Consider the following 18,247-nt stretch of genomic DNA (forward strand, 5'->3'; position numbering starts at 1 on the left):
TTTTTTTTTTTTTTTTTTTTTTTTTTTTTTTTTTTTCCCTGCATCTCTTCCTCTTTCCCACTTTGTGCAAAAGCACATTCATCATTTCCATTTCTACATGTGGCTGAAAAATGGCCTTTTTAAAGCTGTTTTTAAATACTGAGCAGCACATCCACCAGTACCTGTGGGATTTACCACTTGTCAAATACTGCTGCTATGAAATACCCCAGGTTTACAGCTGGGGAGTAGGAGTGTGTTGCTGCACACTTTGAAATGCTCAACCTGTGGATAACAGCCCCCAAAAATGAACAGCAGAATTAGGGAGAGAGGGGACATTAATTCTTCTGTTTAATACAACCTTGGGACAGTGTCTGTAGCGTGGGATCATCTTTTTGGAGTTGTGAAGCCTGAAATATTTTGCTGTAAGGGCTGGATACTGGCTGTGTCACACACAGAGGTAGCTCTAAAGCAAAAATACAGGTTGGGGGGGGCTGTTTGGGTTTGGGTTTTTTTTGGGTTTTTTTTAAGGGAGATAAACAACCCAACAACTCCCTTCCTAGCTGGAAACTAAGAGGGCAGTGATTAGAGCTTTTACCTAAGACAAAAAATTAGGAAAGCTGCTTTTCTGGCCATTTTATCTAATAGCAATAAATCTCATTGAGCTGAGTGCATCTGTCCATATGGATGTGGCTATTCTGAGACTAAAGAACTTTTCACAGCTGCTGGTGCTTCAGACCTGGGTGCCAGGTTCTTTTTGCTCCTGCAGTAGTTATGTCCTGGTGGGTGAGTCTGTAGACATCAAATAAAAAAGCAAATGCCAGTCCCTCATTATAGTCAGATAAATGGGTGTTAGCTGGGGGAAAGTATGGTGATTCATTTTTTTAATGACAAGAAAAAGGGTTTCAAATGTTCTGTTTCTGGTAATACAGTCTTTATTCAATGTGTTGTCTTTTGAAAGTCTAATCCCAATTCTAACCACTGTGGGGTTTGTTTTTTGAACTTACTTCCACCATGAGTATCCCTCCCAGGCTATTATTTTTACATGCTTAAGACTCTGGTTTAAAACTAAAAAGTAGGTAGCTTGGAGTTGAATGCAGCCAGATCAATAAATCAGAATAATTTTTCAGCATTTCTATCCCTCCATCTTTCCCATCCAGAACTCCTGAAGGGGATCTCTATTTTTATTGTCCCTTATGGATGAGGTTATCTCAAATTATTATACCCATTTTAAAGGGGTGAAGGGATGGTCCAGACAGCTGTTACTGCCTTCATCCTCTTCATGAATGATCCAAAGAACAGCATCCCATTCCTGGAAGCTCTAGAGTTTCGTTTTTCATTTTGACTAATTGTTTTCTTGAAATAATGAGCAGTAGTGACTTCACAAAGCACGATCTCCTGGCACCGAGCTCACTAATGACTCACTGTATCTTTAGCAGCAGTTAAAAATATGTTTTTCCACACTTTGAAAAAGTCCTAGTAAGTTCAGCTCACAAAGGAAGCAGTGTAATGTGTGGTGGGAGTGAGTGGAGATGTATTTTCTTATAATTTTCTATTCATGACCATTTTGAGGCACGGATTCCAAGGCAACCAAAAACTAGCAAGAAAAAGGGAATTGCATTAGAGGTCTGGTCCAGATAAAAAATATTGTCTAAAAAAAGGATTTTTTTGACATGGCCAATGACCCTCTTGCCTCCTCCTTAACTCCTCTGTAGAGAAATGCAGTGCAAGAACCACTTCGTGTTTTTGAGGCTCATCTGCAGTGAGAGCACTAAAATGAATCCCCTATTCTGGAAGACTTTGGCTTTCTTGGAGATTTCGTGATGGAAATTTCATCAGACACGTTCTTGAAGAGAGCTCTGGCAGGCAGGGGAGGGGAGGGGAGTGCATTATCCACCTGGGATAACCTCAGGAGAGGTTTCCAGCCAGGGAAATCCCTCATGGCTCCTCTCAGGTGCTTCACAGGCAGCTCCATTCTCATGGATGTCTGATTCCCATGTTTTAGTTGTTTGATTTAATCATATTATTACTGATTTCTGTGTTTTCCCTGCCCCATCAGTGAAGAATCTCTCGAGTGCTATAACTGTCTTTGCTGAGGGGCCAGGGAAAACACAGAAATGTTGTTTTTTTTCTTGTGAGGACAAGTGATGCAGGGCCCCTCAGGGTCTGAGCTGCAGGTGCATCTCTGGAGCTGCTGCTGAGGATTCACCACTGACTCTTTCCAGCCCCAGGTCTGTGACTGCATTCCCCTTGGGAAGATGGTGTGATAGGAAAAAACACAGTGAGGTTTGGTTAAAAACCCGAATCTGTTGTTGTCAGGCCCTGTTTTATTGTTTAAAAATCAGCCTGAAGGTTGAACTGATCCCTTTGCAGTAGCCCAGGATCCCCAGGGTGGATTCAGTGTTCCTTCTGGGAAGCACCTCTGGGATGTTTTGCAGCCAGGGTGTGTTGTTCTGCTGTTCTAGCACACCAAAGATGTATTTGATGTCTTGGTGTGACAAGCTGGCTTTCTTAAAACGTACAGTGGAAGTTCCTGCTTTGAAAGTTACTCCTTTTTGTTGTTGTTGTTGCTTTTTTGGTGCAGGGGGTGCTCATGGTGCCTCCCCTGCTTTGCTGCTGCACCACCTCAAAAATCCCAAACCACAACCAAGCACTGCTCCTGCATTGGTTTGAAATGAGAAGCTGAGGTCTGTAATGTCAATTGAAGGTGTTTTATCAGCTTTTAATTACAGTCCTTTAAGTGGCTGCATACAGAAGTGGCACAAACCCATTAAATGGTGATGCTGAGTTCTCTTCAAGAACTTGTTTATTGGGGGATCCAGTCAAAGGAGGTCAGAAATGCCAGATTCCCTCCCTGGTTATTTCAGGAGCTCTATAATTAATGCCAAAACCTTTCTCATAACTCAGGCTGATATTTTAGAACTATCTTTACATGTCTACACCTTGTTTTCAGAAATGCTAATTGGGCTTGTGGGATGAAGGGCCATTCCAAATGTAAAACTGCTTCCCAGCACTCTTTATCTCAGGATAATCCTTTTTTTTTTTTTTTTTTTTTTCCCAAGGAAATTAAGGCACATTTTATAATATCTGGCACTATAATATATAATATTGTCTATTATACTTATATTTATTATATTTATATATATATTTAAAATAGATATACATTTTATGACAACAGCTAACATGACTTGAACCCAGCTTTGCTAATTAATGTATGATTTTAAATAAAGAAGTCTCCAGAAGGGAGATGAAATGATGCTTTGGAGCAGAGCCATTTGGGTTTTGTAAACCCTGAGCTCTGTGGGTGCTGTAAAGGTTTGAGAAGGAAGGGAAAACCAGGTGCAAGTGTTGGCCGGTCAGTGAAAATCCCTCGGGCATTCAGCAGGGGGGCAGATAAAAGCAAGCTTAAAGAATAGGAGGAAATAAACCTGAAAATTGAATTATTTATTGCTGCTGCAACATACATGCTCTACCTCCTGTCTCCTGGCCTTAAAGAGAGATGTAATAGACATGGAAAGATGTAAGAGGCATTAGCAGGGTTAGGAGAGACATGAAAATCCTGGAGGCAGGAAGGGAAGGCAGACAGACATTCCCTGTTCTCACTGGCATCTTTGCCTTTCCATGCAGGCCCCTGTTTTCCTGCTAGCCCTCAAAAGAATCCAAGTCTTTCCATGCACTGCCTCCCAGCCCTTTCACAGTTAAGGGCTTAGTTTTCCCAGGAGGCAGGGTGTTTGAGAAAGCAAGATATTCAAACCAAACACAGGTATTTTTATCACAGTTCTGTTGTATTTTATCACAATTAGCACCTTTTGGTCAAGAGGGACGCAAGAAGAACAGCCATGGGTACAAACCCCAAGGCTTGCCAGGATTAAAAAACCCCGTGCAGTGTTTTGATGCTTGAAAAGAGAAGCAGCACGTGCATTTTAGGGACACAGATTTTACTGTAGTCCCACTTCAGGACAGCAGTGTAAAATCAGTGTACAGCATTTGGCACTGCACATCACCCTCCTTTTCCCTGCTGCTTTAGGGATTGGCTTTGGGTTGTGTGTTGCTGGTCTCCAGCTCATCTCCATGCCTGCAATCACAGCAGCAGTCAGGATTCTTTTATCTGAGAGCTGCTCTGTGACTTCTCCCCCTCAGGAGCTGCAGGAGTGGTGCCCCTGTGCCCTCCTGGGGTGCCAGGCCACCCTGAGGTCCATGAGGTCCTTGGTGCTTAGGCTGGTCTCCCAGGAGGACATCCCAGGGATGGGGAGGAGGTGAAATACATCCTCTTTCTCACAGTCCTACTGCAAGGGCAGTGAGCTCCTATCAGCCAAGGGGAGCCAGTCCCAAACCTGACATTCTCCTGATGCAGGGGAAATGGGCTGTGGCATTGCAGATTTACCCCTGGGGAGAACCTACACTCTCTGCTAAAGGCTAGTGTCCAAACTCTGGGGCCAGGCCAAAAAAGACAGGTTGCTGTTGTGGAGAATTTAGAAAAATAAAGAGATTTCTCCTCTGCTTGGAAGGCACAGAAAGCTAAATGAGCAGTTCACATCATCTCCATTTTCCTCAGGAGAAGCAATTGAGCTCTTTTTTATTTCATTGCCTTCTTCTCCCCTTGTTCACGATGAGAAAGAGACAACCAATTAAATATCTGATGTGGAAGAGCTGAAGCCTTTCTTTGTGCAGAGGTTTCTCTGATTCTCATGTGTTTATATTCCTATTCAGTTTCCATCTGCTGAGTGGATTTCTTATTAATTGTTAAATGACTGCTCTGCAATTCAGTTATGGAAATGATTTCTACTTCAGTACCACTTGCCCTTGAATTGAGAACAGGAGGTCAACCAAAATTAGATAACTTCTCCTCAAACCTTTTATCTTTCTGGAGAAAAATACAGTTCAACATGATGCCTGTGAAGTTCCAACCTTAAAACAATCCTTGTGGCCAAGCTGGTTTGGGATTCATGTTGAGAATTGGTGTCCTGATGAGACCTTTAAGGAGATTAATCCAGGTGTGGTGGTGACTGTAGTGCAGAGCTGCTCTTCTATTGCCCACATTGATTTCCAGAATGAATTGTGAAATCCCAGATTGAATAAAACAAAGTTGTAATTTTAACTGAGGCGAGGAGGGCTGTGTGGGCAGTCCCTTGGCTTCAGTGGGATTCTGCTCAGGCAGAAATGTCCTCCCACGCTCATTTCTTCAGGGTTGCACCTCCAGCTTTCACTGTGAGCCTTTGCTTTTCACCTCACACGAGAAAAGAGGCTGAAAAAAAAAGAAAAAGGACTTAGGTATTATGCAGCAAATATTACCAAGGACATGTTCTGTGGTTAAAAAAAAAAAAGCAAAGAAAAATGCAAATCTGGAGCTTTCCCTTTATTTCCAGAAGCGAGCTGTGTTCCTCTGGTGTCTCCCTGCTGGCACAAAATGCTGATATTTCTGTGCATTTGATGCCAAAGTCACTGAGGTCAGTGCAGAGATTCTCAGTCTCTTCAGTGGACTTTGCACCACACTGAGCAGGAGCTGCTGTTTTTGCTGATAAATCCGGGTGTGATGCTTGTCCTGAGGCTGGAACAGCAAGAGCAGCAGTGTTGGAGGGGCTGTAAACCAGGCTGGACTCTGAACACGTGGCTGCCCCCTTTTCTCTGAGAGTTTTCTCATGGTGAATTGAAAGACAGCAAAGTTGGCATTCTAAAAGTAATGTGGAAAAAAGCCCCAAAAATTATTTAGACCAGTTTTTGGGTTTTTTTTTTCCTCCTCTCCTTGTAAGTTCACACACTCAAATTGCAGAAAAGAAACCAAAATACAGTTATTTTGGTCTCACTGTTTTTGCAGTGGCCACACAACTCTGAGTAGCTTCTTTTGTCCTGATAAATTGTATTTTCAGATCATCAGAAGGGTTATGGATAGATGCCATAAAAGCAGCAAAAAGAAAAAGCCGTTTTGGTGTGACTGCTTTGTCTTGTTAAATATTTTAAGAAGGAAAGCCCAGCTGAATGCAGGCTGGACTGCAGGCATACTTTGAAGCCTTTGGTTCCCTGTTTATGTATTTTTAGATGAGCAGCTCTCCCCAAACGCCAGTGACTTTTCCCCATCCATTTCCAGGTGGATTTGCTTGTAACTGCAGATGTGTGGCAGGGACAGGGGGTCAGTGTTCCTGGGAGGAGATGGGGAGATGTGCTCTCCCTCCTCTGATGCTAAAATGCCCTGGAGCAAATGGAGGCCTGGCGTTGTGAACAGGGCCAGGAGAGGAGGAAGGGCTCAAACAGCTGCCCTGCCAAAATTAGCTCTGAGAAACGCCATTTTGTGGGCACAAAAGGTATTTGCTGCAGCTGGGTCGTGCTGATCTCAGAGCTTAGGTGAAGAATACAGGGACTTCATGAGATGAGGCTTTTTGAGGGCATTACCTGGTGCCATTAAGAGACAGAAATCAGCAGAGGATTTGTGTAGGCTTACCTCACTGCTTGCACAACTTGCAGCAGCCAAAAGAAACACCTTTGTGCTTTTAGTTCAGCTCTGGATGTTGAAGCGTTTCAGCAACAGGACCTGCTCATGTGCTCTTGTTTCAGGCAATCCAGGCCACAGGGCTAATGTGCAGAGGTCAGAAAGGAGCAGAAAAGGGGGGTTTTAAACACCTCTTACTACAAAATGCTGCCTCAGAGTAATTCTAGTCTTTGGTCTCTGAGAAAACCAGTCATAGCCTTGACTGGAGACTGATTGAAGTGGAAAAGCCAAGATCCTGTGGTCTTTGCCATCTGCAGGAGCCAGCACTGCCTGCTCTCATGGAAAATAAACTGGTTTAGGGGTACAGTGTTGCCTCAAGTTTGCCTGCTTTTCACTGTCTGCATTTTGTTCTCACGCAGCTTCAAGTAAACTATGTGTATTTTTAGAATTGTTTAAATTCTTTTCCTCTGGGAGGAGAAAAATGATTAATGGTGATGTTCACCAACAAAGTCGAAGAGGTGGCTACCTGTGTAGCCAATCTTGGCCTGTTTGTAAAATTGTATATATATGGAGTCAGAAAAATACAGTGGAGCTTTCCTGCTTGACCTCCTGCTGCCTGCCTCATCCTTTCATGCTCCTAACAGCAGCCACAAGTGTGACCCTTCCGTCACTGTACAGAACCATGGAATGGCTTGGGTTGGAAGAGGATATTCATTTCTACTCAGCTTTTATCTTTGGTGTCATACTTTGAGGCAGGACATTCGTGGATTCCTGAGTCATTTATGCAACACATAAACATGAAGGAGCTGTGGGGGAGCAAGAGCAGTGTGTTTTGGGGCTGCAAACAAAATGATCCAGCCTGCAAGCCAGAATCCCAAGTCACACAGCCTTCTAAAGGTCAGGAATCCTCTGCTCAGATTTTTAGTGCGTTCTTCAACTACGGGATTATTTCAAAATGCAGATTATTTTAACTGTGTTGGTTGGTTTGGTATAAAAGTAATTCTTACCCCAGAGTTCTTTCCTGTTGTCCTGGTGTTGTGTCTCGCAGTAACAGAAAGGAATGTGGTTGGCACTGATTTGATCAAATGAAAAGTTACATTAAAAGCACAGAAATTTCCATGTATCTTTAGGAGTTAACCAAGTGCCTGGTCTTGGTGACTGATACCCTGTTACAAAAACATGCCTCAGGGGCAGGGAGGGGTTGATGCTCTCATAGGATACTTCCCAAAACATTTTAGGTAATAACATAAACTCGTTGAAAACGTAATTCTGGCAAAGTGTGTGTGGGGGGATTATGATAATGAGTGATTTTTTTTTTTTTTTTTTTTTTTTTTTTTTTTTTTTTTTTTTTTTTTGCCATGCTGAATGATTCCTATCTTAGGTAATAGGTAGATTAGAATGTAATGACAAGTAATTGCAGATTTAAGGAACGTTCTCACTAGAGAAGCTGGATTTGGTGTAAAAGCAGGAGATGCACCAGTCAGGACTTTTCTCCTTAGACTAATTCCACACTGCAATTAAGTGTTACAAGACTGAGAAAACAAGGGCTAGCAAAAGTATTGGGAGATAAAACACATCCAGGGAAAGCTGTAGGTTAATATTTCAGCTCCATGAGCAGCCTTAAAAATCCCAACCAAACCAAGCCCAGAGTTCAGAAAACAAGGGCAGCTGTCAAACAGGGTGGAAAAATGCAGCTGATAAATGAGGAAGAGCATTTACCCTCTGAGGTCCCTGCAGAGGACTGGGAGAGGAGAGGAGAGCACCTCACCTTGCAGTGAGCTGACACAGCAGGCAGGCCTTGAATAAGTGATGATGGAGCTTTCTCATCACCCTTGTGAGACAGAGAGCCTGGTGCCCTGCCAGAAATGGAGTTTGGAAATGGTTTTTATATGGTTTTCCTTGTGATATATATAACTTTATAAACTACATATACAGAGATATTCTTATATAGTTACATATAGGTTTTATTTTAGATTTAGTTTTTTAATACATGCTTTGTTTCAAATCTTACAGCAATACGAAGGTAATTTAATTTTTTTTTATGCTGGCTTTATGTGCTTCCTTGTACAGTTGTGGGGTTTTTTTGGTTTGTTGTTGTTTTGTTTTGTTTTGTTTTTTCCCTGGGGCATGTGATAATGACAGCAAAATCTAGATAATTCCACAGAAAATGCAGTGGATTGCAACCCGTCGATTTCATACTCCCCACATTTCTGACTGTACTAAGTTCATGATTTTTAATTCAATTCTGAGCTTCTTTAATTCAATCCAAAGCTTCCTTTTTTTCAAAAAGAAAAAAAAAAAAAGTTTCAAACCTCTTCATGCATTTCTTAGTTAATGATTTTAGCTCTGTTTTGAGCTTTGTTTAAATAGCAGCTGGCTCAGGACCCAAGCAGAGTTGCCTACCAGGGTCCCTGAGACAGTGTCATTAGCCTAAGCAGGTTAATTGATTTATTTGGCGTGCCATTACACCTATTTACCTCAAACCAGTCAGGCAGCAGTGGGAAAAATGCCCCTGTTAAAAATTAAACATTCCACAGTCACTGTTGTAGGGTTGGAAAGAGCTGGAGCTCAGCTGTGCCCTCAAAGATGCTGGGATTCAAACGAAATAGAGAAAAGCTGCAGAGTGTGCTACCTTCTAATTAGTTCTACTGATTTAATTATGGCTTGGCTTGGTGTTTTCTTCAACACTTCCTGAAAAGAAAGCTGCACCTCCAGAAGGCACAGGGAGCTGCATCCAGAGATGCTCATTCTTCACAGAGAATATAAAATATGAGGTAGATTGTTTTCTGGAGGCTGATAATGTAAAAAGGAATGACATTACATTTGCTGTGCAGTATCAGGGACCTGCTTTTATCCCCTGGAATTGTTCCATTTTCTGCAATCCTTAATCTGCTTAATCTGTGATATTACAGGCTTGATGTTACATTAAAAGTATTAAAAAATCTGCAATCAAGTTAACTTTTTTTTTTTTAAGGGGATGTAATAATAATTTGCTTAAGAGGTTCCTGGTTCATGTAATACCAAAATAATGGAGAATTAAAAGGCACTTGCAGATACAAATATTTGTGCTTCATTTGATACAGTGTTATGGAAATGAATTGCACTTTACATTGGAGTTTTTGAAGGGCAGATTGTGGCTATGAAGCAAAAAATAGCTCAGAATTGAATTAAAAATAATGAACTTAGTATTGTCAGAAACGTGGGAGTATGCAATCAATGGATTGCCATCCATTGCATTTTCTGTGGAATTATCTGGATTTTGCTGTCGTTATCATATGCCCCAGTGTATCTTGCAGAATATTAATGAATATAAAAGGAGTTTGCAGTGGGATCACAATTGGTGCAATGTGATGGAAGAATCAATGCAGCATCTCACACTTTCCTCATTCTCCATTGGTCTGGGGCAACTTTCTGTGGTTTGATTTTCTTTTTACCATTTATCAGATGTTCCTAAAAATGAGAATCTTAACAGCAAAAACTAATTGCTCTCCTAAACACCTGACATGAAATATTTCCACCCAGTGGAACTCCCCAGTTTGATGCCCTGTTACTGTGATTTTTGAAGAAGGAAATAGGAACTAAAATCCAATGTTTTTGTGATTTTTGGATCATTGATGCAGGATGGATGTTGTGTGTTGTGACATTCCTGCAGCAGATGTTTGCAGATGTGACAGGACAGGTCCCACCTGGGGCTGGTGTGCGCCAGGTGTCAGGGACAACCCACCCACAGAAAGGTTTGGAAGCAAATTGATAGTTCAGGGGGGAATTTATCAAGGTTTATTTTCTGCCACTGGGCAGCACAATCCCAAATGCCCACAGTAGTGAGTGAGACTGTTGTGCAGTGAAGGAAGGCTTCTGTGATGGAGCTTGGCAGCTTCACTGCAAAAATGACTTGTGGATGTGCCTTGGAAAGGAGAACGTGTCCCTGCGCTGGTCAAAAGTGTCTCATTTCCATTTGAGATTTCTGGTTATTGTTGAGATTCTGGGGGCTGAGGCAGGTGGTGTTTCATTTCTTTTCTCTTGCCTTTCTTTGGTATTGGGGAGAGGATTTGGATTTTTTTTTTCTATCCTCACCCCCCACACACCCTTTTTGTGTGTGTGTGGGTGGGTTTTTGTGGGTTTGTTTGGTTTGTTTTGTGGGGGTTTTTGGGTGGTTTTTTCAGGGTTTTGGGGTTTTGTTTTTAGTTTTTTGTTTTGTTTTAATCAAGATCTGCATTTCTGTACCATGCAAGCCTGTGAGCAGGTACTGGCTCTGGGGCTGAGCCATGAGGATGGAGGCTCATCATTCACCATCACTGACCAAGAAGCCCCATGGACCTGCTGGAATGGGTCTAAAGGAGGGTGAGAAAGACGTTGAGAGTGATGATGAGATGAAGATGGAGAGTGATGAAAGGCTGGAGCACCTCAGCCAGGCTAAGAGTTTTATTCAGCAAGGAGAAGACTCTGGAAAGACCTCAGAGCCCTTTGCAGTAGCTAAAGGGGGCTCCAGGAGAGCTGGAGAGGGACTTTGGGCACAGCTACGGAGTGCCAGGACAGGGGAATGGTTTTAAACCAAAAGAAAGTCAGTTTAGAATAAATATTGGGAAGAAATTCTAATTTCTTAGAATTAGACTATTGATTCACATCAGAATTGACTGTGACTGTGGTGAGGCACAGTTTGCCCAGAGGGGTTGTGGCTGCCCCATCCCCGGAAATGTTCAAAGGTTGGATAGGGATTTGAGCAACCTGCTCCATTGGAAGGTGTCCTTGTCTAGGGCTGAACTTTAACCAAAACCAACCCAAACCATCCTGTGATTGTGGGGTTGATCTTCCTGCTGAGATACAACTGCACTTGTCACTTGGGATAGTACTGATGGGGTTTATTAGGATAGGATTTACATGGAATTAGCAAATTTGGGGAGTTGACACTAGCAGACAAAGCGGATTTTTGGCAGCACCAGGTTATACCTAAGCCCATGCATTCGGGTTTTTTTCCTCCAGAGAAACAATCTCTTACCACTTGTTTGCAAAATTGGGAAAAAAAACATATCAGCAGTGGCTTTATTCTGAAATGAGTATTTTGTCCTTTGTGTTTAATTAATGGCGTTTTTTCCTGCCCGTGGGTGTTGCTGGGGGAGTTGATGTGCTGTGAATTCCCAGGCACGTTTGCTGTGTGATGTCTTGGGGAGCAGCTCCTTGTTTTATTTATCTCCCACCGGCTTTTGTGTTTGAAGCTGATTTTTGCTGAAAATGGGACCAGTAAGATCTTCATCTGTGCTAACACATCTCTGCTTTAACCAGAGCCAAACCCAAAACGTCCAAAAAAAAGGCAGCACTTCTGAACTCTCCTGCTTTTGCTAATAACTTCTAGTGGAATTTAGTGGAAAAGACTTCTTTTTTTGTCTCTGTTGACCAAAAAAACCTGGGGAGGCTGAAAAATTAATCTAAGTTCTTAATCACAATGAAAGGTACCAGGCTCTTTTGAAGGCAGATTTTGGGGATGTTACAGATTGAGTTTTTACATATGCAAGGGGAAGCTAAATCTTGAAAAAACATCCTACTCTAAAGCAAACCCTAAAATAATAGAAGAGAATCGAATCTCTTCCAGAGCACTGCAATTGCATTGGCGTTCTTATAAATACAGATTATAAAGTTGGCTTTTTCCAAATATTAAAATGAATGCTGCATGTATGTTGGAATAACTTTACTGTATGAATATAGTTTTTATTTCTGCCATTAAGAAAACTTAGAAATAGTAGTGAAATAGAACATTGAAATAGAAAACCAGATATCTTAGGCCATAGCCTAATATTAAAATGGAGACTGTGTGATGTTAAAATGCTTTTATTCCTGTAACTAACTCAGAGAATGGTGAAGGCAATTAGATAATTCCTCACATTTGTGGATTACCCTCTCTGGATGAAGATAACAGTGGCAGAAACCAGAGCCCCAAAGGAAGAATTTATTGACTCTCCATTATCAGGGAGGTTAAAAACAACAGGAAGGAACCACGAGGAGAAACAAAATATATCGATTTAATCTAAGACAAGTCAAAGATTAAAACCAAGCAAAAGAACATCTAAACTCAAATAAATGTTTGAATAACGCATGACGGTCTGTGAGTATGCAACAGGCTGATAGAAAAAAAACACAACACCTAAAGGATGTTTATGGCCAAGCACTTGGCCGTGATGTTTTATCCCTTTATTTTTGCGAAGCTCCTTTTTCACAGCAGTGCCTGCCCCAAAAGGATCCGGAAGGATCCGAGCTAAACCCCTGCAGTCCTCGCAGCTGCACAAGCCCGGCGGCGCTTGGCTGCCGGTGTTTGCATTCCCGCCCATCCCAAGGCGATGTTTTGGAGTGTCTGAAGAGCTTTTTCCTGGTAATTCAAGCTGCGATAATTCCTTGACAAAGCAGCACTAATGATCTTACAAGTCACTCGTGGAGTTGAGACTCTCCGAGTGGCTCTGGCGCCTTTGAAATGCTCCGTGTTGTTGTAGGACGCCTCCAAATGCAGGGGAAATGAACGGGGATAAAATGGGACCAGAATTCTGAAGAGTTTCTTTCTGTTATTCCAATGTAGGGGCTAAAACTTAAAAATACGACGTGTATCAAAGTCGCTAGAAAGCATTTTAAGTAGCTGGCCAAACTGATGCAATAGAGACCAATTCTATATATATATATATTTTTTTTTTTTTTTAAGTTTTCAATTTGCGAGGGTTGGTTTTCTAAAAATACACGGGGTTTTTTTTAAAGTATAGTTACCGAGACAGAAAAAGTCGCGCTTCTCTCAGTCTCTCATATAAATATTTTTGCAGCACCGTGTTGTTGCTGCTCCTAGAAAACCCGATTCAAGGCTGGGGCAGTTTGTGTTTCTTGGATGTTTTGTTTTGCAGCTCCTTTTCATAGCCCGGGCTGGCAGTGAAAGGGGAGGAGGGGTGGGAAAATGTGTAGGGACAGAGCCAAGGCGGCTGCAGGAAATGGGTGTTGTGCGAGCTCAGGACTTCTGAACGACAGAAGGAATACGATTTCAGCAGAAATCATTTATTGTTATAAATTTTAAGACTACTGTTTGGGCGTTCGCGCATTTCTTGGTTGGTTTTCTGCTTTGTTTATGAGCTCAGCACGTGTCTTTTAGGAGATTCGATTGGTGAGAATCCTGAGCTTTTATGGCCTCCTTTATCGCATTTTGGTTGTCCTGGTATTTAGTTTCCCAGGCACTTATTCTTAGAACAGTTTTGTGTTTCTGTAACTTCGATACATTTTCAAAGTGCCGATGATAACAATAACCAATACTTACAGGTGGTAGTTTGGCTGGAACACTTTGTATTGTGAATTATTCAGATACGTTGCTGCGGGGTGTCCATTCCCACACCTTCCTGGGGACATCCAGCTCTCCTTCCTTGCTTTACTCCAAGGGGGCTCAATTGTCTTTTAGCAGCAGGAAGGATCAGAAGGGATGCTTTGTTTCCTGCTGGCGGTGAGCAGGGATACCACATTTGTGCTCCTGGAGGACACCTTAGGGAAGGAATAAGGATTTCTGTTTTTTCATGGGGGAGATAAACTAACAGAGCATTAAATGAAATGGAATCTCAGCCTGATTTACAGCCCTCTTGGCTCAGGTTTTAGGTTGGTCCACATGAGAGTGGGTAAGCAGGCACCATCTAGCCCACATTGAGAGAGTTTTAGCTGCTTTATAGCTAAAAGAATGTTTGGTGAGTGCACTTACCCTTGTCCGGAGTGGCAGTGTCTTTGTGTAATCAAAGAGTTCTGTGTAATCAAAGAATTTTGTTTTGATCAACTTACATTCCTTTTGTCTGACAAAACCTGAAGAGGGAAAAAAAAAAAAAAAAAAAAAAGCCCTTATGCATTAGGCTTAGGCAAAACCATCTCCTCCAGAAGCAGGCATGTCCATGTCCTGCTGTCCCCTCACATGCCCCTGTGATTGAGCCATGAAATCAGCTCCAGCACATCTCCAAGGACACGTGGGCAGCTCTGGCCTGATGGAATCTCATGGGCTCTCATGGCTCGGGGTGCAGAGGCTGCAAAGCCTGAGGTGTCAGCAGCAGCTTGGCCCTGGAGGTCACCCCGTGGAGAACCAGGTCCCTGCACGGATGGCGCTCCCACTCCTTCCCCGGAGGTCGCAGAGAGACTCTGAACAGCCGCGGAGCAGTGGGAGCTCAGGTTACAGAGAGATCTTGTCACGCCTTGGCTGTGAAACGATTGAAACCTGTTACAGATGCGTTTGGGGATTGGTTTGGGCTGCTGAGAAAAGCTGCTCCTCCTGCGGTAGCTGTTGGTGAACACCTGCTCAGGACTTTTCTAGGCAGGTCTGGAAAAACCAAGGATGTTAAAACCGGGGAGATGCAGCAGGAGCAGAGGCTTTGCCTTTGCAGACGCACTTCGCAGCAGTTGCTCAGGGTAGGCTGAGGCTGTCCAGGTCTGCTGGTATCCATGGAGATTGGCTAATTCAGCATTAATTACAGTTAACTCAGGTTAACTGTGCTGTCTTCTGCATGCTGCTCCTCAAGCCTCAGGGGTTAACGCAAGTTGCTTCAGATCTGACTTTTCCAGTGCTTCCTAATCAAGGAACGCTGTGAGAGATTCTTCTTGTGCACTTTCTTATGCATCCTCCTGCTCACACATCAGCCTCAGGCAGATCCCACCCGGGTTTTTATCACTGATACAAGTTAGCCCTCCTAATCAGACAGGAAAATGCAAGAAAATCCATTGTCAACTGGAGTTGAGCTGTCAAATTCTTCACCGAACGTTTCTTTCTGCAGGGGTATCAAATGTAATTGTTTTTCTCAAATATTGTTCTCTCTTCTTTTGTAGGAATCCGAGTTTCTCTGCCTGGAGTTTGATGAGGCCAAGGTGAGCCAGATGCTGAAGAAGCTGTCAGAAATAGAGGAAAGTATGACTTTGTTGACTCAGGCTACTTAATCAAATAAAGAGATTGCAACTTACAAGACAAATGACCTTTGGTACCTTTTCATAATTCCTATTTCAGCTCATAAAATAGGTGGTGCTGGTTAAACCCAGATTATAACCCCAAGAATGGCCTGAATCACACTGTGGAGCTTCCTCATCCCCTCCTCCCAACCTGTTTTCCACGGCAGCAGCAACACTGTTTCCACAAAGCTTCTCATAATCAGGCCTTGGAGTGTAGCGCAGCTTTTCTTTTTTGTCCCTCAGTCATTTCTGGAGTCTTCCCGGTGCTGTGGATGCTGGGCTGGATGAACAGCAAAGGTAGATTGGCCAGTTGTGGCAGATTAGGGAGAGCTCATGTTGATGCTTCCAAACCATGGACTTTACAGGACAAATCCACCTCTGTGAGCTGTGTGTGCTTCGAGTTAAAGCCCAGGAAAGCAGATACAGTGCAGGGGCGCAAACACACCCCTCTGTGCCTGTGAGCTGCCAAGGAGTCTGTGGTTCCCAAGGGCTGTAGGAGCCAGGGAGCAATCAAGGGGGCATCTCCTGGGCAATGGGAGGTGCTGCTTTTCCAAAAGGAGCCGTCCTGCACGTGTAGAGCACCTGATCCAGCTGTTTCCCCAAAGACCAGCCCCCTCATCCCCTTCTGGCTCTTGGGCTGGAGTGGGTTGTGTGTTGGAGGGGCCAGTGCTTTGTCAGAGCTCAGCTGGACTTGGCTGCTCTTACTCCTGGTTTTCCTGCTTTGGTTTGACCTGAGAAAGCCTCAGATGGAACCTGTCGTCGTTGAGGTGGCCACAACACACAGAGGGACTCAGTAAAAGTTCAGAAGGCTTCTCTTTATTATTATTATTATCATCATCATCATAATTACTATACCTTTATTATTATTATTATTCTACCATTATTATTTTAGAGGTAGGAAGCCATGCTGTCTTTTATACAGTTTTTACAAACCCCAAGGGTAACTTCTAACTGGTTATCAGCTTTCTTGTTGATTATTCTTTTGGTTAACAAAAGACATTTCACTTGTCCATCAAATCTCTCTATTCTCGGATTGATCACGTTTCCTTTGCTGATTCTTATGGGACAAATCCCTTGTTATTACCGGTGTGTTTATTGTTCACCCTCAGAGTAGATTGTTGTGTTAAAGGAACTCCTCGGTTTTAATACAGTTTTACATGGGAACTTACAGATTACTTGTTAGCTGCACTTAGAAGCAATGCCAGGTCAGCTCTGGCTCTCTCCACAGGAACCCAAGGTGTTTAAGTGTGTACACCCTCAGCTTGGAATGTGGTTCAAGAAAATTCCTTTGGCAGCCTGGCAGGCTGAGGCCTTATCAGTAGAACCTTTGTGTGAGTGAAGGAATCTGCCAGAAGCAGCTCAGGGCCAGGGGATGGCTCCTGGCTCTTGCAGAGCCCCATTATCTGTGCAGGAACATCCAAGTGCAGAGCAGCTGCTGCCCCTGACAGAGGCTCTCAGGAGGGTTTCCAGCTCCCTGTGTTTCCCTTCAGGGCTGTCGCCTTGCCCAGGATGTCCCAGCACACTGAAGTGGCTCAGCAGGAGCTGGAGCAGGCCAGCACTTGTACAGGGCAGGGTGGAAGGCTCTCCTTGCAGGAGAGCTCCAGAAAAAGGTCACAATCCTGGTTTGCCCTGTCACTTGACTGGAAGGTGTACACACATTTGTTGGAGGCTGCATTGCACACATTTGATTGGAGGCTGCATTGCACACATTTATTGGAGGCTGCATTGCACACATTTGTTGGAGGCAATGTTGCCTCTTGCCATTTTATATTTGCTTCATAAGCAACCTCCTCCTGAGCTAAAATTACACTGAGGGCTTGTCCCAATATAGAGATGACAACATCCAATGTTCCCGTGCCATAACTAAAGCACTCCTCATCGCTTCCCCTTGAGGATTTATTGCTTGTGGAGTTGCCAGATTGCACTTGGATGTGAGATCTCTTCAGGGCCAGGGAAGGGCACCTTTTCCCATCTGTCTGGTCAGAAGGGAAAACATCCCTCAAGCCAATTTGTGTCACTGCACAGGGAATTCACATTTCCTTTGCCATGCCTGTCCCACTGCTGCCTTTTCTCTTGCAGCCTCTCATCTCCTGGAGCCCCCAGCAGTTCTGTTTCCCCAGATGCCTTCAGCTGATCCTTGTCAGAGAGGAACTGGGCTGTGACCACAAACTGCTCCTCGTGCTGCTCCCTGAGTCACTGGCTGCAGCACTGCTGTGAAATGTGGGCTTTGTGATTCTCTGAGCTTTTTTCAACTAAATTCATTCAAGTGCTTTCTGTGTGTTAGGACGTATTAAAAAAAAAAATCAAGGTCAGGGAAGGATCATGATCTTAAGTAACTTGCACTGTGTCAAACATACTTACTGTTTTATTTGAACATGGTCAGAGGATAGGAAAATCTGCTATAAATGGAAATTAAAGAGAAACAAACTGGGAACAGATGTCAGGAAGTATTATTTCATACAAAGAATAATAAATTTATAGAATGGCTAACAAGGCAAAGAGGCTGAGGCAAAAAGTCTAGGGAACATTTAAGAAATAATTGGCTACTTTCTCAGTTGAGCTCTGAAGGGGTGTGTTTTTATGGGTGGATGCTTCTCTCTCTTCCTAATCTTCCCAAATACCTGACAGTCCTCATTTTCTTCTTGGTGAATCTCCTCATCCAGCTTTGGAGACCACTGTGATTCCTGCCATGGCCCCAGCTCCTGTGTCCTTGTGCTAAGGCAGGCCAGCAGGGCAGCACCAGGGCTGCCTCCTCCTCCTCATCTTCCTCCTCTTCCTCCTCCCTCCTTCAGGGAACCAGGCAGGTGTCACTGCACAGCAGGGCAGGGAAAAAGGGAAGAGAAGGGAAGGGAAGGGAAGGGAAGGGAAGGGAAGGGAAGGGAAGGGAAGGGAAGGGAAGGGAAGGGAAGGGAAGGG

At 43.4% G+C, this 18,247-nt stretch overlaps 2 protein-coding genes across 2 annotated transcripts in view; both read left to right on the top strand.

Moving 5' to 3' along the window:
• COMMD1 (copper metabolism domain containing 1) overlaps nucleotides 1–15,354 on the top strand; it is a 61,499-nt gene extending 46,145 nt beyond the window's left edge. Inside the window, exon 3 of the mRNA XM_066316452.1 lies at nucleotides 15,215–15,354. Coding sequence (XP_066172549.1) covers nucleotides 15,215–15,322 — 108 coding nt within the window. The 3' untranslated portion in view covers nucleotides 15,323–15,354. The remainder of the gene's footprint in view (nucleotides 1–15,214) is intronic.
• The window catches only part of MCM8 (minichromosome maintenance 8 homologous recombination repair factor), a 341,212-nt gene that overhangs the window by 66,970 nt on the left and 255,995 nt on the right, over nucleotides 1–18,247 (top strand). The window lies entirely within an intron of this gene.

Source organism: Sylvia atricapilla, chromosome 3 (genome assembly GCF_009819655.1).
Source record: "Sylvia atricapilla isolate bSylAtr1 chromosome 3, bSylAtr1.pri, whole genome shotgun sequence".
Taxonomy (NCBI): domain Eukaryota; kingdom Metazoa; phylum Chordata; class Aves; order Passeriformes; family Sylviidae; genus Sylvia; species Sylvia atricapilla.